This window comes from Podarcis raffonei, chromosome 6 (assembly GCF_027172205.1).
Source record: "Podarcis raffonei isolate rPodRaf1 chromosome 6, rPodRaf1.pri, whole genome shotgun sequence".
Classification (NCBI taxonomy): Eukaryota; Metazoa; Chordata; class Lepidosauria; order Squamata; family Lacertidae; genus Podarcis; species Podarcis raffonei.
In genome coordinates this window covers 7,139,355-7,164,185 of record NC_070607.1, presented here as the reverse complement: position 1 = coordinate 7,164,185, position 24,831 = coordinate 7,139,355, and the positions used below count along the sequence as shown (strand labels likewise).

At 42.1% G+C, this 24,831-nt stretch overlaps 1 protein-coding gene across 1 annotated transcript in view; it reads left to right on the top strand.

Moving 5' to 3' along the window:
* The window catches only part of LOC128415290 (sterol O-acyltransferase 1-like), a 47,122-nt gene extending 23,108 nt beyond the window's left edge, over window positions 1-24,014 (top strand). Inside the window, exons 6-16 of the mRNA XM_053391336.1 lie at window positions 5,846-5,953; window positions 6,535-6,817; window positions 7,394-7,472; window positions 8,025-8,106; window positions 9,305-9,350; window positions 10,461-10,587; window positions 12,446-12,543; window positions 19,236-19,334; window positions 19,913-20,048; window positions 21,046-21,191; window positions 22,080-24,014. Of these exons, the coding sequence (XP_053247311.1) occupies window positions 5,846-5,953; window positions 6,535-6,817; window positions 7,394-7,472; window positions 8,025-8,106; window positions 9,305-9,350; window positions 10,461-10,587; window positions 12,446-12,543; window positions 19,236-19,334; window positions 19,913-20,048; window positions 21,046-21,191; window positions 22,080-22,136 (1,261 nt within the window). The 3' untranslated portion in view covers window positions 22,137-24,014. The remainder of the gene's footprint in view (window positions 1-5,845; window positions 5,954-6,534; window positions 6,818-7,393; window positions 7,473-8,024; window positions 8,107-9,304; window positions 9,351-10,460; window positions 10,588-12,445; window positions 12,544-19,235; window positions 19,335-19,912; window positions 20,049-21,045; window positions 21,192-22,079) is intronic.
* The last annotated feature ends 817 nt before the right edge of the window (window positions 24,015-24,831 follow it).

Genomic DNA, 24,831 nt, shown 5'->3' with positions numbered 1-24,831 from the left:
AACGTCGGGGCATGCCCGCTAATCCGAGGAAACGTTGTGGAAAGAATGTAATGTTGACTTCGGTAAATATTACGCCAAATTGAATTTTTGTTCATAAGGAATGCAAAGTATAACCTGGCCACAGTGATCCATGCGAAGGTCATCTCCAGGCTTGACTACTGTAATTCGCTCTACGCGGGGCTGCCCTTGAAGCTGACCCAGAAACTCCAGCGGGTGCAGAATGCTGCAGCAAGGCTCCTCACGGGGTCTCTGCCATGGGAGCATATTCACCCAGTGCTTTTCAAACTGCACTGGCTCCCGGTGGAGTACAGGGTCAGATTTAAGGTGCTGCTTTTGACCTTTAAAGCCCTTCACGGCCTAGGACCCTCGTACCTACGGGACTGCCTCTCCCGGTCTGCCCCACGGAGAGCCTCAAGGTCCATAAATAGCAACACCCTAGTGGTCCCGGGCCCTAAGGAAGTTAGATTAGCCTCAACCAGAGCCAGGGCCTTTTCAGCACTGGCTCCTGCCTGGTGGAACGCTCTGCCTCATGAGACCAGGGCCCTGCAGGATCTGATTTCTTTCCGCAGGGCCTGTAAGACAGAGTTGTTCTGCCTGGCCTTTGGCTTGGAGCCAATTTGATTCCCTCCCTCTCTTTCTTTTTTCCTTTCCTTCTTCTCCTGCAATGAGGCTACATTTTAATATTTTAATGTTTCAAAATTTTAATGTTGTGTTTTAATTTTGTTTTTAAGTTGTAATCATTCAACTTGTTTTTATTATTGCTTGTAAGCCGCTCTGAGCCCGGCCTTGGCTGGGGAGGGCGGGGTATAAATAAAAATTATTATTATTATTGTTATTAAAGAGCGGAAATCAGTGGGCAAATCCACCTATAATTGCAAATACAGCTCCTGTTGATAGGACATAATGGAAATGGGCAACTACATAGTAGGCATCATGAAGAATAACATCTAATGAGGAGTTGGCTAAAATAATACCTGTAAGGCCGCCTACCGTAAATAAAAAAATGAATCCCAGGGCCCAAAGTATAGCGGCATCCCATTTAATTGTTCCGCCATGAAGGGTTGCGAGTCAACTAAATACTTTTACTCCAGTAGGAATGGCAATAATTATTGTGGCTGAGGTAAAATAGGCTCGGGTGTCAATGTCCACACCTACGGTAAATATGTGATGGGCCCATACAATGAAGCCTAGAAAGCCAATTGATATTATGGCTCACACTATACCTATGTAGCTGAATGGTTCATTTTTTCCTACATAGTATGTGGCGATATGGGAAATTATGCCAAAGCCAGGGAGAATGCGGATGTATACCTGCTGGGTCAAAAAATGATGTGTTTAGGCTTCGATCTGTTAGTAGCATTGTAATTCCTGCGGCCAAGACAGGAAGCTTAGTATAAGTTAAGAGCATGTAAAATATTAGGCTTAGTAAAGTGGTTAAGGTGAGGGCAGTTGCTAGAGGGATGAGATGGTTGGTAGTTAATTCTTCTAGAATTAATCATTTAGGTAAGAAGCCAGTTAATGGGGGTGATGGTGGAGAGTGTTGGAGAGATACTCATATTGTTCCTAAATCTTTGACGGTTTTTGCAGTTGAAGTGATGAAAATTAGGAACATGGAGGTAGTTATTAATGGATAAATTATTAAGGTTAGAAGAAGTTGTTTCTGGCAGATAGGGGAGATGGCAGCTATTCAGCCTAGGTGTCCAGTTGACGAAAATGCTATGATTTTTCGTAGTTGGGTTTGATTTAGTCCAGATCATCCTCCAGTTAAGGCAGAGGAAATAACTAGTAGTAATAAAATTGTTGTTGGGAGTTGATTAGAAGTTATATATAGTAGAGATATTGGTGGTGTTTTTTGTCATGTTGCAATAATTAGAGCAGTTATTATGCCTTATATGACTTCTGGGAGTCAGAAGTGTATTGGAATCAGGCCCAATTTTATGGCTAGGGCAATTGTTAGTATGGTGGGGGTTGGTTGCGTGGTGAGTTGAGTAATATCTCAAATTCCAGTGTGTCACATTAAGAATGCTTGAAAATAAAGTGATGGATGAGGCCATTGCTTGAATGATAAAATATTTTGTTGCGGCTTCAGTGGCTCGTGGATGATGTTGTTTGGCCAGGATTGGGATAATGGCTAGGGTGTTTAATTCTAGTCCAATTCAGGCTAGAAATCAACGGTAGCTCCGAGGGCCAAGCTGGAAATGGATAAGATGTAGGGGCTCATTAGTAAAGGAAGGGTGAAGGAGGTGATGACAGGTGACCCCACCTAGGCCCGAAGTCACCCCCCCCCAACCAGGCCTCAAAACTGTCCAAAATTCATTTCTGTCTTCTAAAAAATCCACAGCTAAAGTTTTCCTCTGTTTTCTCACAAGATGCATAGGAAAAATGTTATTCTTTTATCAGTACAAGAAGGCTTCAAAAGGCTAATGAATAGGCTCTGTCATTGCCAAGAATACTCAAGCCTGAGAACTGACTTTTATCTCATTCAGTTGCAACATCTTGAACACTCTGAAACCCCTTGGCTTCACACACACCCCTTTCCTGGGAAGAGTCCCAAGACAGGAGCTTTCTGTTCATGCTCAGAGGAACTCATGGGGCAGGACTCCTGAAGAGGAGGAGAAAGGGGAGGGAACTGGAAGGGAAATATATACTCTGTGCAAATGGCTGTGAAGCCGTGCTTGTTTGTGAACTATCACACTTGCTCCTTCTACCAGTTCATGGATGGTAGAAATAAAGCTTTTTCTCCGAAACTATTCCTTGAGTGTCTGACTCCCACTCCTTCTCCCGGGCGCAATATTTTTTCCCCACCAGAGGGCAAAGCCCCATAAGGCTACAAGGGTTTAACCAACATTTTTGGGGTATGGGCCCGAGAGCTTTATTAGCTGACTTTACTAGAAGGTAGTATAGTGGCAGCAGAGGGTTTTGGAGTCTCAGGTGTGGGTTCGAATCCTATTCTTCTAGACGAGGTGAGGGATTATAAATCCCTGTGATTTACTCTATCAAAGTAATCCCTAATTTCTCAGGCACACATCTTGGTAACAGTTATTAATTTAGTGGCGGGAATGCTGATAGTGAGATTGGAAGTGAGATATACCACAAGTATAGTGCTAGTGTGGCAGGGAGAAATTGTTTTCATAGGAGGTGTATTAATTGATCATAACGAAATTGTGGGTAAGAGGCTTGAGCCCATAAAAATCCAGTGGTCAGTAGGGTAGTTTTTGCTATTAGGTTAATTGTAAATAATTCTGTTTGTGTGGTGATGGTAGGGCTAAAGAATAAAATACACAAGAGTGTGTTTATCATCAAAATGTTTATGTATTCGGCTAGGAAGAACAGTGCAAACGGTCCTGCTGCATATTTGACATTAAACCCTGAGACAAGTTCTGATTCCCCCTCAGTTAAATCAAATGGTGCGCAATTTGTTTCTGCTAGGGTTGATAAGAATCATATTATTGCGAGGGGTCAAGTGGGTAGGATTAGTCAAATGTGTTCTTGTGTAATGATAAGGGTGTGTAGTGGGAAGGTGCCAGTCAGTCTAATAATTGAAAGTGGAATAATGCCCAGGGTAACTTCATATGAGATTGTTTGTGCAATGGCTCGTAGGGCCCCTATTAGGGCGTATTTTGAGTTAGATGCTCATTTGGACCATAAGATTGTGTAGACTATTATGCTTAAGAGGGCAAGAAGAAATAGAAGGCCTATGTTTATGTCTGCTAGGGGGTGTGGTACTGGTACTGGAGTTCATATTATGAGGGCTAGTAAAAGGGCTAAAGTTGGTGCCAGGATAAATAATATAGGAGATGTGTATGTTGGGCGAATGGGCTCTTTAATAAATAGTTTTACTCCATTAGCAATTGGTTGTAAAATGCGAAAGGCCTATGTTTGGACCTTTTCAGAGTTGTATATAGCCTAAAATTTTGCGTTCAAGTAGCATTAGAAATGCTACGGCAATGAGAATGGGAATGATGTATGTAACAGGATTAATAATATTGGATATAAATTTATGCATTATTAAGAAGGGAATTTGCTTCCCTGTAGAAAGATTTTAGGTCTTTTGCATTACTTGACTCTGCCACCTTAATAAGGTGTTTCATTTATAATGGATGTTGTTGTTTGTGGTGTATTTAATTGGACGTAAAAAGTTATTCGTAAGGTGTAGGTTGCGGTTAGTATTGTTGCAAAAAGTGAAAGTATAAGGGCTCAGGCGTTTAGGTGGGAGTTATTTATGGTTTCAATAATTGTATCTTTTGAATAGATGTCCAATAAAAAGGGAGTTCCTGTAAGGGCAAGATTTCTGATGGTTAAACAGGTAGCTGTCGTTGGTAATATTTTTTGTACGCCCCCCTATTTTTCAGATGTCTTTAAGTTGTGACTAATTGCGCCGGAGCATAAGAATAGTATAGCCTTGAAGAAGGCATGGGTTGAGATGTGAAGGAAGGCGAGTTGAGGTTGGTTTAGGCCAATAGTTACTATTATCAGGCCTAGTTGGCTAGAGGTTGAAAAAGCAATAATTTTTTGCTGTTGTTTTGTGTTAGGGCAGATAGGGCTGTGAATAGTATGGTGAGTGCTCCTAGGCAGAGGCAAATGTCTTGTTGTTTTGTAAGAATTAGAAGTCCTAGGGGTAGCAAATGTCGGATAAGGATAAGATGTTCTCGAGCATGGGTGGGAGGGAGAAGGCGAAATTGATTTGAAATGGCTCCTCGTTGGGTTATTAAGAATATGTATCAGGAATAAGTGGCAGTAATGAGGGTTTCAACCCCGGTGATGATGATGGTGGGGGATGATCAGTTAAATAGGGCAGTAATAATTCATAACTCACCAAGTAGGTTGATTGAGGGGGGCATGGCTGTATTGGTTAAGTTAATGAATAATCATCAAGTTGATATTAATGGGAAGGCAAGTTGTAGGCCTTGTACAAGAAGTAAGGTTTGGGTGTGCTCATAATTAGTGTTTGCTAGAGCAAAGAGGGCTGAGGAAGTTAGGCCATGTGCAAATATTAGGGTTATGGCTCCGGTCAAGCCTCATGGTGTTTGTATAATAACAGCAGAGGTTACTAGGCCCATATGACTTAGGGATGAGTAGGCGATGAGAGCCTTCAGGTCTGCTTGTCGTAGGCAAATTGAGCTAGTTATTACAATACCTCATAGGGCTAAAATTATGATCGGGAATATGAGGGTAGGTGGGTAGGGGTTTAATATGGATGAAATACGAATCAGGACGTATCCTCCTAATTTTAATAAAATTGCGGCTAATACTATTGAACCAGCGATTGGGGCTTTTGGAAGTCAAAGATGTAAACCATATACGGGTATTTTGACTAAAAGGCAGAGCGATCCCGATGGGGTGCCATCGCAGCTGCGCCCCCACAAACGGTGTGCCATGCCCCCAGGACATGCACCACGCCCCGGCGGGCAGCGCGTCACGCCCCTGGGATGCGTGCCACGCCCCCCCAGGACACACGCCAGCCACGCCCCCACCTGCTCTCCGTCCCCCGGTGCATGAAGCTCCGCCACTGCCTGCTTGTTGGAAACAGTTCGGGAATCTCTTTCTCTTGTACAGTGGCACTTCTTTCCATACTACCCCCTCTAAAAAGTGGTGAAGGTCTTATATTTGTTGGCAGATGAATTTTGCAGAACATATGCAGAGAAATTGCACTGAAAAAGAGTGATCGCATGTTACATTTGAAGGAGAAAAAGCAAATGGCCCAGGGAAGCCATGGCCATATCCTCCGAATCTTCTGACCATATTCCTGTTGCTTTCAGCTCTTAAGTTTAATCACTGGAAGTCCTGGAGTTTGTCCCCACCCCCCAAAATGTTCTAATGTACTTCTTATAATTATTTTCCTCAGTGAGCTATTTGAAGTGAAAGACATCCGGACCACACATCATACGTTCATTGCTTTCTTCATCATGATCATTCTCAGCACCCTCATAGTAGACTCCATTGATGAAGGAAGGTAGGAAAATATTGAAGGGATCAGCTGGAGGTTTGTTTCTTTTTGTTTTGTTTTAGTGTTGGACTTGAGTCACTTCATACCTGAACCAATGAAAATGTATCTGCATGCAAAGTCTTGGAAGATGTGGAGCCCTCCCAGTACTAACTGAAGGGCTGCAGGCTATGCCACAATAACTACAATTTTCCCACATGCGTGTGCTTATCCAAGGGGTCCTGGATCTCTGTAGGGGTTGTATCTGTCTGTATCTCTGTGTTTGCTTTCTTGCTTTACACTGTTCTGTGCAGTATAAAACCTTAGGGTGTATACCTAAGTTCAGTATTTGTTTCATAAGATTTATACACTGCCCGATTCTAAAAGGAACCTCAAAGCAGTTTACGAAATGATAAAACAATAAAAGCATTAAAAAAAATATCACAACCATACTCTAAAACATGCAAAACTTAGAATACTAAAACAGATTAAAATTACCTCAACTTTCATTATAGAATTCCTTAGCTGTTACTGATTTAACCTGATGGAATATATATTTTAACCCAAGTATATGATTTTAACTTTCTGTGTTGTTTGAATCTCTTTTGAAGGTTGGTGGTGAAGTTTGATCTCCTGGTCTACGCTTTTGGCAAATCTTCTGTCGTTGCTTCCACTTGGCTTTACATGTTCCTGTCCACCCTGACTGTGCCCTATGGGCTCTTCCTCCTGTGGGCCCAGGGCTACCATGGTTCCTCCCACAAGACAATCCGCTCTGCTTTCTTTGGGGGTCTCTTCATGATCTTCCAAATATTTGCGCTTGGAGTGGTTACAACTTACATTGTCATTGCCTACCATTTACCACCAGCTTCTGCTGGCATAGTGATGCTTGAGCAGGTGAGTTTCATGTGGAGAGCTAGTTTCTTCTGGATGTAGCTCAAGGTCATTTCACAAAGCTTGAATTAGCAAAATGCTGCTTTATGCCAGGATCTGAGTCCTTAGCTAACTTGTAATTTTGTGTACACATTCTACTTTTGCTTCTGCCTGACTTGGGGTAATATTAATGGTGACAAGTTTTCATTTTTTCCAAGAGATTGAGCCTGAGGGTGTTAGAAATGGCCAGATGCAAAAAGAAACTCACCATAATTCTTAAGGTCTAGTAGGTACTTCTGTTTTCAGATACGCTGATGGTTTAAACCACTAATAACTTGCTGCAAACACCCTCTTTTTGAGCACAGTGATGGAGAGAGCAATGCCAGTACAACTGGAAGCATTCTTGGAGGATACTGATTCTCTCAACTTCTTGCATTCTGGGTGCAGACCTGGCTTGAGACTGAATCTGCTTTGGTCTCACCTTCATCAAAAGAGGGGCAGAGGAGCTTTTGATGCTATTGACCATGGTATCCTGCTGGACCATCTCTCACTTAATTGTATGATGTCAAATACATTTTATCTGTTATTCCACTCCTTTAGGTGCGCCTGCTGATGAAAGGCTACTCTTTCATTAGGGAGAATACTTCTCGAATACTTTCCTTTACGCCACAGAAGACAAGTGAGTGACTGTTTCCTACAATAATTGTACAGCTGTGGGGATGAAGGCACCCTCCCTTCTTCCTGCTCTGAGAGTTGGGTTCTGTGACATGGAGACAATTCAAAGACCTGTTCTAGTTTAGAAGAATGTGTGTATGGGCCTCCCCATGTTTTGCAAGATTACCAATACCATGCAACTTGTCAGTCTTCTAATGCTTATTGGAATAGGAGTATACATCTTGCAAAGGAAATAAGAGAATCCTGGGTTTAGTGGAACAGGGGAAAGTGCTCTGACAATAGGGGGCTTATTTGGGGTGGGAGGGCGTTAAACCTGGGGTGATGAGGGACTTGCCACAGACTTGTTTTACTCATTGTAAAAAAAAAAAAAGTAGAATAAGAATGGCATACAAACCATCTCCTTGGACTGAGAAATTGTATAAATGTATTACTGCTAAACTCAAGCATTAATGAACAGTTTGAGACCCATAGAAAATAGGATGGAACCCTGTGGGTTTATTTTTTACTGTGTGGCATTATCTGGTACTAAACGACTCTCTCCCTTCTGCTTTTTCAGACACCGTCCAAGTTCCTAAAGTTTCCCAGTACCTGTATTTCCTCTTTGCTCCCACCCTTATATACAGAGACGCCTATCCCCGGTAATGTCTATGTAGTTGCTCCATTGTGACTTGGCAATTCTTATAGCCATTGTGATGGCGAGGTTGGACTGGATGCATGCTTCATAACGGAGGGCATAACACACGGGTTGGGGACCTCAGGCCCAGGGGGCAGGTGCAGTCCTCTGCAGTGGCGTAGCATGGTGGGGTCACAGGCACAGTTGCCCTGGGCGCAAAATTGTTATGGATGCAAAAGTTTAACACTCGGGGCAGCCTCAATATAACTGCACATTCTGTCGCTGGGATCCATTGAGAACAGCTTCTCCATGCGAACCAGAGTGACCTCTCCAGACCATAGAACGACTCTTCTTATGTCTCCTGGGCGATGCGGATAATATTAGGCAGTTGAATGTGTTTCCCACCCAACCCCTCCGCACGGCCCAAGGCAACCCACGCTACACCACTGGCCTCTGAGCCTCTCTATCTATTGCTCCACCCACTTTTGCCTCTGGCCCCATCCACTGCTGGGTCTCTAACTTAACTCATGGTCCTGAATTTCAGTGGGTCTTCTCTGAGTAAAGGTTAGTTGAAGACAACCATTTGTTTCTCTGAATTTTCCCGGAGCAGGCCTAGTAGGATCCAAAATGCATTGGTTCAATGCATATCTCTTTTGAGCACACCAGAGCTTTTTGCTTCTGGTTCCAGTAACAGGTGCTGAGTCTGACCATTTTGGCTTTAAGATATTCCACTGTTCATGGGTTTTGATGGGATTTTTATATATAAGGTTCTAGAGTTCCTTTGTAGAAGTTGCTGTGTTATACAGGGTTGTCTTTCTATTTTTCATGGTATTCCACATTCTGCAGTCTGTATATCCTATTGCCCTCAACTACTCCTTTCCTTCTTTATGCAAAATAATGAACTGTTAAAAAAATAATAGTGCAGCTGCACATTTAGTAAAGCATGCCATTTGAGCAAAGTCATAACTAGCAAACAGACATTCTTACTTTAAATATTTGCTGTTCTGGAATAGAAATTGGGTTGTATTTACTGCAGACTACATCAGCTCTGCTATTATTATTATTTTTGCACTTATTAGTTGCTTTTATCATGGAAAGTAACTCAAAGTGATTTGCTGTCTAGCAGTTGTTTGTAAAATTCTCGCAAATTGGGTTTCAGTTGATGCCAAGCAAGTTCTTATCTTGATTTAGGTGTAATGACTGTGATTTCCTTTTCTTTTCAGAAATCCTACAATAAGATGGAGCTATGTAGCTACCATGTTTGCAGAGGTTAGATATTTCTGTTTCTTTGGGGATTCCTGTGTTTCAGCAGATAATTATACAGCCTTGAAAGCTGATAAGAGTTACTGGTTCATAAAAATATGTACTAGCCTACCAGACTGCACAAGCCTGTATTACTTATTTTTATTTTGGTATTAAAAAAATAGACACAATGCTTTCTGAAGCTTCCATGCCTGTTCACCTGGAATTGCATCCTATTCCCTTAGATTTGGATCACTGAATGAATAATTACCCCTAAACTAATGACAAACACACCTTCCCATTGTAAGATAAATAAAACAGTTTCACTTCTCAGGATACAATAGTACTAAACGACAAGCCTTCCATAACCGACTTTTAACCGATGCCTGTGTGCTAGTCCTCTTATCATCTGTAAACATTTTCCAGAGTTTAGGAAATTATGAACAGTGCAGCAATCTGTATAGTGTATTTTTATTTTGCCGAGTGGAGCAGATCAGCTAATTTCAAGCACGGTCGTATTTTTCAAATGGAGACGTAGTCCTTCCCTGGGCTGGGCTAGCCGTGCAGTGTCACATATCCTAAAAGTTCAAAGGACAATCTTGGATAAAAAGACTACTCTACTCTACTCGTGGGACCTGCTCCTTGCCGGACAATGAAACCGCTCCCACGGCAGCTGCTGTCGGTAAAGCAGGTGTTCCACCTGGGCCCCTCCGCATATACACATGCCAGCAGCGCACCTACCCAGGCCTCCCAACTGCTGGCATGGTAATTCTGCACATGGTGGAGCCCACGTGGAATGCCGTTTATCTGAAAGAAGCACGGACTATCGTAGTGGCACTGAAACCTTTGGTCAGCTGTTGCCTACGGCTGCATACACACCGGACATTCAAAGCACCTGGCTCCTCCCACAAAGAATCTTGGGAACTGCAGTTTATTAAGGGTGCTGGGAATTAGAGCTTGGAGGGGGGGTTAAAGTGCATGTCTAAGGATTCTTTGGGGAAAGTCATGTGTGTTAAATGTATGATGTTTACTCAGCTTAGATCTGTGCATATTGGTAACTGGGATCAGCTATCTCTCTTACGGATTCCTCCTGTGCTACTTTTATAATCAGGGGCTTTTGTTTTTACTCCTCTCTAGGTCCTTGCGTCAGTCTTCTATTTGCACTATGTAATTGAAATATACGTCTTTCCTGCATTTCGGAAATATAGTCGAGAGCACTATGTACGAGGGCTGGCCCTTTGCATCTTGCACACCATGCTTCCATGTGAGTGCTTTTGCGTATCACCCTGGCCCCTTTTAATTCTGGAATTTTTCTAAACAACAAATAAATAATCAGATACAGTGGTGATATTGGCAACAACTGGCAATGTATGGCCTGTTGGATATGTGATCTTAGCTTTGTGGTTCCCTGACTTGTAGGGTTCCTGAAAACCTGTTACTGGGGCAATAGCTTAGGCTGAGCGTGAATCTCTGAGAGAGAACATGGGAAGTTGCCTTACACTGATCAGACCATTGGCCCATCTAGCTCAGGGTCGTCCACACTGACCAGGAGTGGATCTCCAGGGTTTCCAGACAAGGAACATTTCCTGGCTCTACCTGGAGATGCTGCAGAATGACCTTTTGCATGCCCTCACTACCACTGAGCTACTGCTCTTCTCTCTGAACAGCTTTTGCAGTATGTTCCTTAGTAACATCAGTCCTGGTAGACTGGAGAAGGTGCGATCCTGCTTCATCCAACTCTGCTTTTTAGTCTTGTGTTGGGGATGCAAGCAGTTGTTAGTTTCTGGACTCAGCTCAAAGTGCTGGTTTTGACCTATAAATCCTCATGCGGCTCAGGACCGCAACACCAAAAGTGCTTCCTCTCTGCTGGTGAACCAGCCTGGTCACAGCATAAATATCTTAGGGAGGAGTGGAGGGTGGAACATGGAAACAGACCCTTTTAGCGGTGGCTCCCTGCTTGTAGAATGTGGTCCCCAGTGAAGAGTGCCTGGCTCCATCATTGTCTGCTTTATATGGAGTCCCCGCCCAGAGAGATGGGAAAGTCTGCTTGCTCAGTTCGTGGCCTGAAAACAGAAGCACAACATTATACGTCTTCTATTTATATACCGTATTTTTTGCTCTATAAGACTCACTTTTTCCCTCCTAAAAAGTAAGGGGAAATGTGTGTGCATCTTATGGAGCGAATGCAGGCTGCGCAGCTATCCCAGAAGCCAGAACAGCAAGAGGGATTGTTGCTTTCACTGCGCAGCGATCCCTCTTGCTGTTCTGGCTTCTGAGATTCAGAATATTTTTTTTCTTGTTTTCCTCCTCCAAAAACAAGGTGCATCTTGTGGTCTGGTGCGTCTTATAGAGCGAAAAATACGGTATAGATAGGTTCAAGCTAACTAATAATAATAATAATAATAATAAATTTTATTTATATCCCGCCCTCCCCAGCCGAAGCTGGGCTCAGGGCGGCTAACAACGATAAAACAATACAAAAGTACAACACAAACAACACTCTAAAATCATTCATTATAAATTAATTAAATTCAAGCCACTGGCCACCATTGGGCCAGAGCTCCGCGAAGATTGCCGAGGGAGGCAGTCAGGCTGTGCCCTGGCCAAAGGCCTGGCGGAACAGCTCTGTCTTGCAGGCCCTGCGGAAAGATGTCAAGTCCCGCAGGGCCCTGGTCTCTTGTGACAGAGTGTTCCACCAGGTCGGAGCCACAGCCGAAAAAGCCCTGGCTCTAGTTGAGCAAATATGACCAAAGCAACTAAAATACATAGCTTTGCATTTACACATTAACAATCTTTATTACTAGGCCCATTTCTTATCCTTGCTAGCTTATTTGCTGCCATTTGCCCCTCACAGAGCTTTTGCAGTACAGTATATGTGGCATAAGATCAACAAACCTTTGCCCAACACTGTATTAGCAAATGGTCAAGAGCAAACATCCTCAGATTTTGTCCTAAGCAAGGTCAATCAATACTTTCATTGCTTCTATTTCAAGTGTTTGCTATTCTAGAGCCTTTATGGAAACTTGGGGGAGCAATACAGAGGGGGGAGGGCAAGCCATTTCCCCCTCCACATGAATGAAATAAATTAGCCTGAAATACATGTTTTCTTCATTGCTCCACAGGTATATTGGTGACATTAATCTTATTTTATTTACTCCTTCACTGCTGGCACAATGCTTTTGCTGAGATGCTGCGCTTTGCTGACAGAATGTTCTACAAGGTAATTGATGTGCAAGGCTCATGATATCTCTCTCTCTCACACACACACACACGCACAAAACACAACACGCACAGAAGTATTTGCTATCGGTTTTAGAGTGTACCTTGGTTCGTGGAACCCTCCATTTGCTAGAAATGTCGAGAGAGAGAGAGAGAGAGAGAGAGAGAGAGAGAGAGAGAGAGTCATTTTGCCATTGATGAGGTTTCTCCTGCCTAGAGAGGCCGATCAGATACCATCAGTTTTCTGGACAATCTGTTAATACATTCCTTTACCTCTGGTGAAAAAGGGAACCTGTGCCTTTTTTTCTGTTTACATTCCTGATTCAAAAGCATTTGTTGCTATGTGTTGTGTTACTGGGCTTTTTGGATAGAATTTTAACCTTGCTGTGACTTTTAAACAAATGTAAATAGTTTTGGGTATGGCGTCATGGAAGAAAAGTATGTCCACCCTATAAATTATTTAGCAGAACTCACCTGCAGCCTTCTTTTAGTGTTGGCATATACTGGCGCCTTTATTTTATTTTATTTATAAAAAAATTATTGATTTTCACAAAATTATAAACAAAACAAATAAACAAATAAACATGGATCATAATCTTATTAAAATTACACTTATTAACATTGCTAATTGTTTTAAAATTAAACATATTGATTCATCACTTAACTTATATGAAATCCTAAGCCACTTAAATATCTGCAAGCTATTTCTAATGAATTTAATTTTATATATTTAACTAAATAATCATTAAATTTTGTCCATTCTTCCTGATACACCTCCTTCTTCTGGTCACAGACTCTTTCAGTTAGGTCGGCTAGCTCCAAAAACTCCTCATCTGCCATTCTTCCACTGTAGGTAATTATTGCATTTTCACTTTTTCACTAATAAAATTCGAGTGGCAGTTGTGGCATACAAAAATAATTTAACATCTTTCTTGGGCAATTCCAAACCCGTTATTCCAAGAAGAAAGGCCTCTGGTTTCTTTATAAATGTATATTTCAACATTTTTTCCCAATTCATTATAAATCTTTTCCCAGAAGTCTTTCACCTTGGGACAGGTCCACCACATGTGATAAAAAGTTCCTTCTTTTTCTTTACATTTCCAACATAAATTATCACAATTATGATATATCTTTGCTAATTTAACAGGGGTCAACCATCTACACATCATTTTCATTATATTCTCCTTTAACATTGTACATGCAGTGAACTTAACCCCTTTCTTCCACAATCTTTCCCAATCCTCAAACATTATGTTATGTCCTACATCTCTTGCCCAATCTATCATTACTGATTTAACTTGTTCATCCTTTGTATGCCACTCCAACAGTAACTTATACATTTTAGACAGATTTTTTTTCAGATAAATTTTTATTATTTTCTTCATATAATCTTTCCCCAACAATTCTAATTATCACAATATAGTACCTTTGACAAAGTGATAAGGACCTAACAGAAGCAGAAGACATCAAGAAGAGGTGGCAAGAATACACAGGAATTATACCAGAAAGATATGGATGTCTCGTACACCCCAGATAGTGTGGTTGCTGACCTTGAGCCAGACATCCTGGAGAGTGAAGTCAAATGGGCCTTAGAAAGCACTGCAAATAACAAGGCCAGTGGAAGTGATGGTATTCCAGCTGAACTATTTAAAATTTTTAAAGATGATGCTGTTAAGGTGCTACACTCAATATGCCAGCAAGTTTGGAAAACTCAGCAGTGGCCAGAGGATTGGAGAAGATCAGTCTACATCCCAATCCCAAAGAAGGGCAGTGCCAAAGAATGCTCCAACTACCGCACAATTGCACTCATTTCACACGCTAGCAAGGTTATGCTTAAAATTCTACAAGGAAGGCTCAAGCAGTATGTGGACCGAGAACTCCCAGAAGTGCAAGCTGGATTTAGAAGAGGCAGAGGAACCAGAGACCAAATTGCAAACATGCGCTGGATTATGGAGAAAGCTAGAGAGTTCAAGAAAGACATCTACTTCTGCTTCATTGACACAACACAGCCTTTGACTGTGTTGACCACAGCAAACTATGGCAAGTTCTTAAAGAAATGGGAGTGCCTGATCACCTCATCTGTCTCCTGAGAAATCTCTATGTGGGACAAGAAGCTACAGTTAGAACTGGATATGGAACAACTGATTGGTTCAAAATTGGGAAAGGAGTACGACAAGGCTGTATATTGTCTCCCTGCTTATTTAACTTATATGCAGAATTCATCATGCGAAAGGCTGGGCTGGATGAATCCCTAGCCAGAATTAAGATTGGCGGAAGAAATATCAACAAACTTAGATATGCAGATGACACAACCTTGATGGCAGAAAGTGAGGAGGAATTAAAGAACCTTTTAATAAGGGTAAAAGAGGAGAGCACAAAATATGGTCTGAAGCTCAGCATCAAAAAAACGAAGATCATGGCCACTGGTCCCATCACCTCCTGGCAAATAGAAGGGGAAGAAATGGAGGCAGTGAGAGATTTTACTTTTCTTGGGCTCCATGATCACTGCAGATGGTGACAGCAGCCGCGAAATTAAAAGACGCCTGTTTCTTGGAAGAAAAGCAATGACAAACCTAGACAGCATCTTAAAAAGTAGAGACATCACCTTGCCAACAAAGGTCCGTATAGTAAAAGCTATGGTTTTCCCAGTAGTGATATATGGAAGTGAAAGCTGGACCATAAAGAAGGCTGATCCCCGAAGAATTGATGCTTTTGAATTATGGCGCTGGAGGAGACTCTTGAGAGTCCCATGGACTGCAAGAAGATCAAACCTATCCATTCTGAAGGAAATCAGCCCTGAGTGCTCACTGGAAGGACAGATAGTGAAGCTGAGGCTCCAATACTTTGGCCACCTCATGAGAAGAGAAGACTCCCTGGAAAAGACCCTTATGTTGGGAAAGATGGAGGGCACAAGGAGAAGGGGACGACAGAGGATGAGATGGTTGGATAGTGTTATTGAAGCTACCAGCATGAGTTTGACCGAACTGCAGGAGGCAGTGGAAGACAGAAGTGCCTGGCATGCTCTGGTCCATGGGGTCACGAAGAGTCGGACACAACTAAACGACTAAACAACAAAGTCCCTTTGACTCCGCCGAGTCTTGACTTCTCTCTCTCCTGGTAGCTGGTATATACATCACATTCTTATCGCGTATATTATTCTCGTATCTCTGCTATTTTACATTGAAGGTATTATTCCAGCATTTTAGACAGATTTTTAACTTTAGATTCCAGCAACTCCATCTCCAACTTGGATTTTTCAGAAGCAAAACCATTTTTCTTATCTAGTTTATACAATTCATTAATCTGGAGGTAGTGTAGCCAATTTAACTTATCTTTAACTTGATCAAATGGTTTTAGTTTGTATCCTTCATTATCCTCCAATAATAAATCTGAGTATCTCAACCATTTGATTTCCATGTTTAACTTTTTCTGGGCCTTCGCCTCCATTGGTGAAAGCCATCTGGGCGTCTTCCTTTCTAAAAGATCTTTGTATTTTATCCAAACATTGTACAACAATCTATACATCATTTTCATTATATTTTCCTTTATACTGGCGCCTTTCAACGTCCGCAATAAAGTGTTGCTATATTCCTTTTGGCACCTGCTAAAAACATTTTGCCTATCCAGACATGTAGAAATTGAAATGTGTCTTAATATGTTTTAGCTTATCTGCTGATTTTATCTGATGTTTTAAACTTTTATTGGCAATTTTACTACCTTATGTATAATGCTCAGAGATTCTATTTGTAGTCAAGCAGTATATATATACATGTTGTTAAATAAATGAATAATTCCAAGGGATCATACAAATGTGTGTTCTGATCCTGCTGCTGCTTCCACTTGGGGCCATTAATGATTAGTTTGAGCAGTTTAGAGGACAGTGATAGAAAAGGCCTCTGAATTTCAGCTACCTTCTATATTTCTCTTTTCAGAATGTGGTTTGCAGGTTGCCTCCCCCCCTACATTGAATTACTGTTCATGTAGAGAAAATGTCACATTTGATTTAGCTCTGATCATTTTGGATCTGAGCCTTGGAGCCCTAGTGTAGCTACAAATACTGGGACACCAGTGACTTATTCTCAGGGTGGCTGTTTGGGAAGGAGGAGGTTAGGATTTAATGCCTGCAAATGAGCTCTTGGGGAATTTCAGTTATACATTGCAACAGTACACCAGATGTTCATAAAGATTGTATTGCCAATTGCTCTGTCACGGCTAAAAATTGGCCGCTGTTTCTTTAATGCTTAATGCTTTAATGCTTAAAAAAGCTGGGTCAGCATGAGTCAGCGGCCTGCACTTAGTTGTATATAGAGAGTGAGAAATGTTAGTTTGGTGTTGGGTTGGTTGGTTGGTTGGTTGGTTAGTTAGTTAGTGAAAGCTGGTAGTGTTGATGTCGCTTACTGTCTGTAAGCTGTTTGATTAAAGCAGGGTATAGTGTTAAGTTCACACAGGATGGCTGTCTGATAAAGAATGGAACTCAGGTATGTGGCCATGCAAAGATGGAAAATGGGTTATATGTAATGCAGGACATTGACTGTATGGGAATGGCAGAAATGACTGGCAGAATCCGTGACCAGGGAGAAGAGTCGGCAGAAGAAGATTGGAAAAAATTTAAGGACTACTTACAGAAATATTGTAAAATTAAGGAATGTTGAATGATGCTGGATTGAAATTGAGTGGTTTCTACCTGTAATGGTATAAAGGAACATGAAAAAATGGTTGGATAGAAAATAAGGTGTTTTTATAAGCTGTAATGCTTTGAGTTAAGGATTTGCTGAACAAATAATTTGAAATAGAATACAAGAAGGGGAGGTATGAGGAGGTCAGAGAAATATGTTATTGAAAACTACGTATTATGAAGTATATGTCTTTTTAAATTTTTTTGGTTTGTTTTTTGTTTGCATAAAAAAATTGAAAACTTCAATATATATATATATATATATATATATATATGTGTGTGTGTGTGTGTGTGTGTGTGTGTGTGTAATGCAGGACAAGCCTGTTAAAGAAGCCCAGGTGGTTCAGGATAATTTGCCAGTTCATAAGGTGTGTGTACATGAACTGCACTGGAAACTGGGTCACACAAATTTCCGTGTGCTTTCAGAGATGCAAAAGGTGTGCAAGAACCTAAAAGTAAATAACTGTAACTGTGTCCTAGATTGCAATGTATGTAAAATGGCCAAATCTAAGAGGAAGCCTGTGGCTTCTCAAAGTGACAGAGTATCTAAAGAGGTTTTAGAACTTGTCCATTGTGACGTGATAGGTCCTTTTCCACAGAAGACTGAAGGGTTTATAAATCCAGAAGCTCACACGTCAACTGGAAAAGAGGTTTAAGCTTAAAGCCTTAGGGCCTGTAAGCAATTACTTGGGAGTAGAAGTAAGGCAGGAAGCTGATGGAAGCTTTCTATTGAGCCAGAAAGAGAAAATTCTTCATTTGATAGAGCAGTTTGGCATGGAAAACTGCAAGCCAGTTCAGACTCCCATGACACCAGATTTCCCAAAGACGGTGTGTGATGATGAATTTGATCAGCCTGAGTTGTATCACTCAAAAATAGGATCACTGTTGTATTTAAGCCAGTTGCATGTGCTACAAATGTTCTGAGCCAACATGTATCTAAACCCAGTACTGCCGATTGGTGTGCTTTGAAAAGGCTTATCAGACATCTAAAGGGGACATTAAATGTATGTTTGAAGATATCTAGTGCACAAGACGAAAAACTAGAAGTATCTGTTGATGCGGACTGGGGAAGCTGTGTAGCTATTAGAAAATCTACAAGTGGAATGGTTCTGATGTTTGCCAATTCCATAACTGGATGGAGGTCAAAGAAGCAAGGATTTGTTGCGACCTCATCCTGTGAGGCAGAAGATGGAAGCCTGTCACTAGCATGCAATGAAATCATGTGGTTTATACAGATACTAAAAGATCTGGATTGTAAAGTAGATTTGCCTATCCAAGTGTATGAAGATAGCCTATCATGCATTGCATTAGCGGGCTCAGAAATAATGAAATCCACATCAAAACATATTGCTATCCGTCATGGAAGTGTTAGAGATTGTGTACAGAATGAATTAATCAAACTGAAGTATTGTCAATCACAACATAATATTGCTGATTTATTTACCAAGCCTTTGCCAGCAACATGTCATAATGAATTGATGACAAAACTGGGTTTATGTATATAATGTATGTATGTATTGTTTCTGTTGGGGTTTTTTTTGCATTTAAGAAACAGAAGGGGTGTCACGACTAAAAATTGGCCGCAGTTTCTTTAATGCTTAAAAAAGCTGGGCCAGCATGAGTCAGCGGCAGTGTTGGGTTGGTTGGTTGGTTGGTTGGTTGGTTAGTTGGTTAGTTAGTTAGTTAGTTAGTTAGTTAGTTAGTTAGTTAGTTAGTGAAAGCTGGTAGTGTTGATGTGTGTACAGTTGGTCAGTTGCTTTTGCAGAAAGACTTTTAAGAATAAAAGCAGAAAGTACTCTGCAATGATACTTTCCTCGTGGACTCTTTTATGCCGACAAGGGTCCGAGGACCAGGCTGAGGCAACAAAGGGAGGTCAGAACTTTTTTTTGCTTTTTACAAACACTGACATGCTCTAAAACACTTGAATAGCAGGAATGCACTTGGCACTTTGATCCTGCAGTTTTAAACACTGTCTCTAAGGTCTCTGCTCTTTTTACTTCCCTGATCCTCTCTTGCAGGACTGGTGGAATTCTACATCTTATGCAAGGTATTTCCGAACCTGGAATGTGGTGGTGCATGACTGGCTGTATTACTATGCATACAAAGATTTCCTTTGGGTAAGCAACCATCGTTTAACGCACCCCCTTGCTTCAGCTCTAAGAGAAAGCCATTTTTTAAATGGAATGGCAGAGATCTTTAAATTTCCCCCACAAAATGATTTTATTAAAGTTCTAATGTAAAGGTGAATTACACAACATGTAAAATGCCTAGTCACTTTACCCATACAGAGATCTGACAGAAGGTGGAAAGAGAGAAGCTTGTACTTATGCAGTCTGGTTTGTATCCAGTATTTGGGAAGTCACTTTTTTTTTTACCAGTCTACCACCAATTTCACCCCTCTATGCCATAGCCCACACTGTTCCAGCTCTCGCGTTAAGTGTTTGTGGGGCTCCATTGAGGAGGAGGGATCAGCAAAAATGAGCTGCCCTGCCTTGTGCAAGTAAAAGTCCTTTTGATAGAGCAAGGCCACCACTGGAGACAACCCTCCCTGTGCAATAAATGTGAATGGGCAATTTAAGGGTGGTTATCACAAGCTGTTCACTGTTGTTTTTGAAAATTGGATATCCTCTGATACATTCACCTATCAGAGAGTCACCCTTCCCCTCGTTTGTCTGTGTCTCTCTCTCACCACCAGTTATTTGGGAAGAAATTCAAAGCAGTCGCTATGCTGTCGGTCTTCACTTTTTCCGCTGTTGTGCATGAATACATCCTGGGGGTCAGCTTTGGTTACTTCTGTCCAGTATTGTTCTTCTTCTACATGTGTTTTGGAAGTAAGTACCAAATATAACAGGGGACGCGGGTGGCGCTGTGGTCTAAATCACACAGCCTAGGGCTTGCTGATCAGAAGGTCGGCAGTTCGAATCCCCGCAACGGGGTGAGCTCCCATTGCTCAGTCCCTGCTCCTGCCAACCTAGCAGTTCGAAAGCACGTCAAAGTGCAAGTAGATAAATAAGTAAGGTAAACGGTGTTTCCGTGTGCTGCTCTGGTTCGCCAGAAGCGGCTTAGTCACGCTGGCCACATGACCCGGAAGCTGTACGCCGGCTCCCTCGGCCTATAGAGCAGGATGAGCGCGCAACCCCAGAGTCGTCCGTGACTGGACCTAACGGTCAGGGGTCCCTTTAGTTTACCTTACCAAATATACCTTCCGGCAGCAGCAGTTTCTGTAAATTCTGAGGATTAGCTTTTAGTTGCCATCTGTACTTAATGTTCTAAGATGCAAGGGGCTTGTGTTGCAGCCTGCCTCACCATTTGCTCCCTCCAAACCTAGAAGCCTCTCCTGACCCTAGTTAAATCTCCATTTTCTGAGACTGATCATGGCCAGAGTAGAAGGGAGGACTTCCTTGGCTTGGCTGAGGGATAAGTTCTGATAATGCTCCAAACTGTAATATGCGGCTTTCTCAAAGACTTCTGAGATGATCCTTGCTTTGGAGGTCTTCAGCTTGCAACCTGAAAAGAGGTGCCCTCTCCCCCTGCTTGACACTGGCAGTATCAACCATCTGTCATGGTGGACAAGTATTTCTCCTATCATATAGCCAACTTTGTTTCATATGAGTAGGTGGCCCACTGATTTTTCTGGGTGATTTAAAGGGAAAGCCCTGTCTCGTTTCCCCTGTAACTCCAAAAAACCGTTGAGAGCCATTTATTTCTATGGAAAGAGGTACAACGTGTCATACTGATACGGACACTTTGCTAACTGGGGATCAAGGAAAGAATGCTGCTGGTGTCCTTAACATGAATTTTGAGTGCATTTTAATTTTCTTCCGTCAGCGTTTTTCAACTTCATTGTCAGCGACCGTCGGAAAGGCCCCATTTGGAATGTGCTCCTGTGTCTTACGCTTGGGCTTGGTATAACTATGGTAAATTACCTCTACAGCCTGGAATGGTATGCCCATAGGCACTGCCCTTTGAAAAATGTGAGTATCCCACTTGTCATTGGAAATAAGAGGAACAGAGCTGAGCTGCTATTCTGGACTTCATTCAAGGCCTAAGATGTGAACGTAAAATTCGAAAACCAGATTTTTAGAAGGTTGCATTCTGCCCAGAATAGCTACCGTAGAGGTTTCTTTCTAACAAGAATAACAAGCAGCAGGGTCAGGAAAAAAAAACCTTTGAAACTTCCTCCATGTCTTTTTATATGAATACTGTAAATTTCTGAGCTAGTTTCTGCCCTTCTGGAGAGGTGAAAGCCAAAGGTTGTCAGAGGATGGAAGGGGGGCAGTAAAGGAGGGAGGGAGAGGAAGGTAATGGAAAAGAGTGAAAGGCCTTAGCGGAGCCCAGTGGTTTCTTCATTCTACTTGCTGTGTTCTCTGATTCAACTGCCACCTTTGGATCTCCTGGGTTCAAACAGAGAGAATTCACGACATCTTTGCCACATTTAATATGTAGTGCCAGATCAGCCCACATGCATATGCATAACCCCCTGGGGCTGGTTCTGGGACTGTTGAGGCCTCATAGTAGCTGGAGCCAAGTAGGATTGTAGTTTCAGGATTGCAGACAGTTTAGCAATTCTGCTTGACCTGGAAGACCTGCCATTCAGAGAGTTAAAGCGTCTGGGTGAAGCTGACCCAAAGAAAAGCCAATTTGGGGGTCTTACAGGGAAAGGCAAGCCTTTTCCCACCCCACTTCTAAATGCCTAGATTGGCTGCTGCAAGTTGGGTGGCCGCCCAGGCTTGAGAGACAGCAAAGGAAAACACTTTGGTTTCATCACTGGCATTTGTTCACATGGCTAAGGGATAACTCTACAGAAGTGAAAGTGCCCAGCATTTCCTGCCTAACATTACTGTTCCTCTTGTGTTTTATAGCCCACTTTCCTTGACTATGTGAAACCGCGTTCCTGGACTTGCCATCTTAAGGTCTGACACCCTTTGGTATATCCCTCCGCGTCAAGGCCAGAAGATGCTTGTCGTTTAAACAATGACAACAAGTTGGGCTAGCGTGTTAAAATGACTGCAGACTTTTTAAAGGGAAACTGTCTTTAGCTATGGCAAAAGTGGGTGCTGTCTGCTACTAAGGGCTGTATCATTCCCATTTTAGCCAGAACCAGTGTCTTCAGGGGTTCCTGCTCTCTAGCTAAGGACACAAGCGGACCTGATGCTGTTTATGCAATTAGTTCTTTTGAAAATAAATAGCATCTGTCGAGCCCCAATGTGGATTGGAATTGAGGCATGGGTCTGAGGAGCTTTAACAATAGGCTCCCAGTTTTGATCAGGGGGATCCCCACAGTGCTATGTGAGACAGCCTTGGGTGGGTGGTGTGCTTAGAGCTACAGAAGGAGGGACTGTGTCATTGTGAAAAACAATACCCCTATATTGCTGACTGCTCACTGTGTAGTCTATAATCTGGAGCTTTTCTCTCAGCCGCCCTAAAGTGCATTTCTGACATGTTCTAAGAGTGCAAAGGAGGGGCGGCTATGTACTAGCGTAGGCACATAGGGGAAATGCAAGTTTTTGTGTGTTCTTGAGCTGCTGTCCTTTGTATTGTCCTAAATTTGGTGCCCTAGTAAATTCTAGGTGCTGGCAGCTTTTCTCATGTCATCTAACTGCAGCAAAAAATAAAAAGAAACTTAATTCTGATTTATACTGCAGAAAACAGCTTAATCAGTATTTTGATATGACCCAAGTGTATTGCCATTTAGCTAAGCCATGTGTTCCAGGTTTATTTGACTAAGGTGGGTGTGCCATTGATAATTTTTGTGGATTTTGGGGGAAGTGCCACCTGGACTGAATATTATGAACAGTAGTTTCAAGATGCCAAACGTCAAGTACAGTATTTAATCTAGTTCAAAACTTTAAAAATTCACTGAAACAGTATCCACTTTTGGAGAAAGATGAGGAAATATGAGCATCTGGATTTGGATCAACACCCTGTGTAAGCTCTGAAGGAGTCTGATAAGTAACCTTAACAAACACACTGTTTTTAGAGGCTACTCACTTGCAGGTTCTAGATAGAGGTGTGAGGGAGATTTCTGTTCCTAGAACATTACAAACTATATGTGCAGATTGTAGTATTGCTAAATCAGTGTTAACATGGTAGACTCATCCATTCCAAAAAGCTTTTTGCTTTTGTTTTTAAATTGTCTATGATGGCACTGTAATTGTCATTATAAGATGGCCGGGATCCACCCAAAGAATTTTCATTGCATTGTGTCCTTTTCTGCTGCTTGTTTAAAGAGAACCCCCCCCCCCAAAACCTCCATCTTCAGAATATAATTTGAGAATTTTATCAAATAATTCCTGTTGTCTTTGGGAAATACGTGTACTTTTTTCTAAGGGGGACGTGTGGGAAGATCAGTATACTAATTGTAATCAACCTCATGCTTTGGGACTGAATCTGTGAGTGTAAACTGGATGGGCACAACATGGTTGCAAATCTCTTGCGAATGATCTACACAACTGATTGTAACGAGGCATCCTGTTAACCTGGAAGGTGCTGGATTGCAAGGCTGTAGTTTTCCTCTTTCTCAGAGTGAGTGATGGGAAAATTTTCTTGCACAGATGGTGGTGAGAAGAGGACAAACTGTACCTGACACTGGAATGGTCTTCCCAAGCCTCACTTGCATCTTTTGTAATATGGAGAACATTATGGGTCAGGGAAGGTTGTTGATGGTGGGATATAGAATTGTTCACTGATTCCAAAATGTATTGAACTGTCTGTTGTGACCTATTCTGTTACTTGCAAGGGATTATGTGATCTATACTGTACTACAGAAATTGAAATATATTTTGCTATCCATGAAACTTGTCTGCCTGCATTCATTTCAGCCTCAATGTACTGCACCTAGACAACGAACTGGTTGAAAGTGTGGTACAGTGGTACCTCGGGTTACATATGCTTCAGGTTATAGACGCTTCAGGTTAGACTCCGCTGACCCAGAAATAGTACCTTGGGTTAAGAACTTTTGCTTCAGGATGAGAACAAAAATTGTGTGGCGACGGCGCAGCAGCAATGGGAGGCCCCATTAGCTAAAGTGGTGTCAGGTTAAGAACAGTATCAGCTTAAGAATGGACCTCTGGAACGAATTAAGTACATAACCAGAGGTGCCACTGTATTCTCCATTCTCCATTTTTGTTTTATGGTGTATTTTGTATTCTCATTTTGTATTTTTCTGCTGTGAACCGCCCTGGGATTTGGGGATGAAGGGTCAGCTACAAATCTAAATCATCATCATCATGATCATCTATGCGCATCTGTGGTGTGCATTGAGACGTGGAGTGTGTCTGTTCAGTGTGCTAGTCCAGGGCTTCAGCCATTAACATTTAGACTCCCCTTCAGTTTTCTCTTTCTCTGCTCCCCTCCCCAGACACTCCACATTCTATGCCCACTGGGGTGCCGCCTTGAATAAATATGGGGGGGCAGGTAAGCCCCACCCTGCAAAACTGATCACATGATATGGTGTATGCACACTATTTGAATGCCCATCAACTGGGGTGTGTGTGTGGCCACCTCAAATATTGGGGGTAGTGAAGGGACCTTCGCCCTTAGGCATAGGCTCCTATGATGCCCACTGAACAGGCTGAGTTTGCCCTACTATGATTCCCCTTTTCCAGGCAGAAG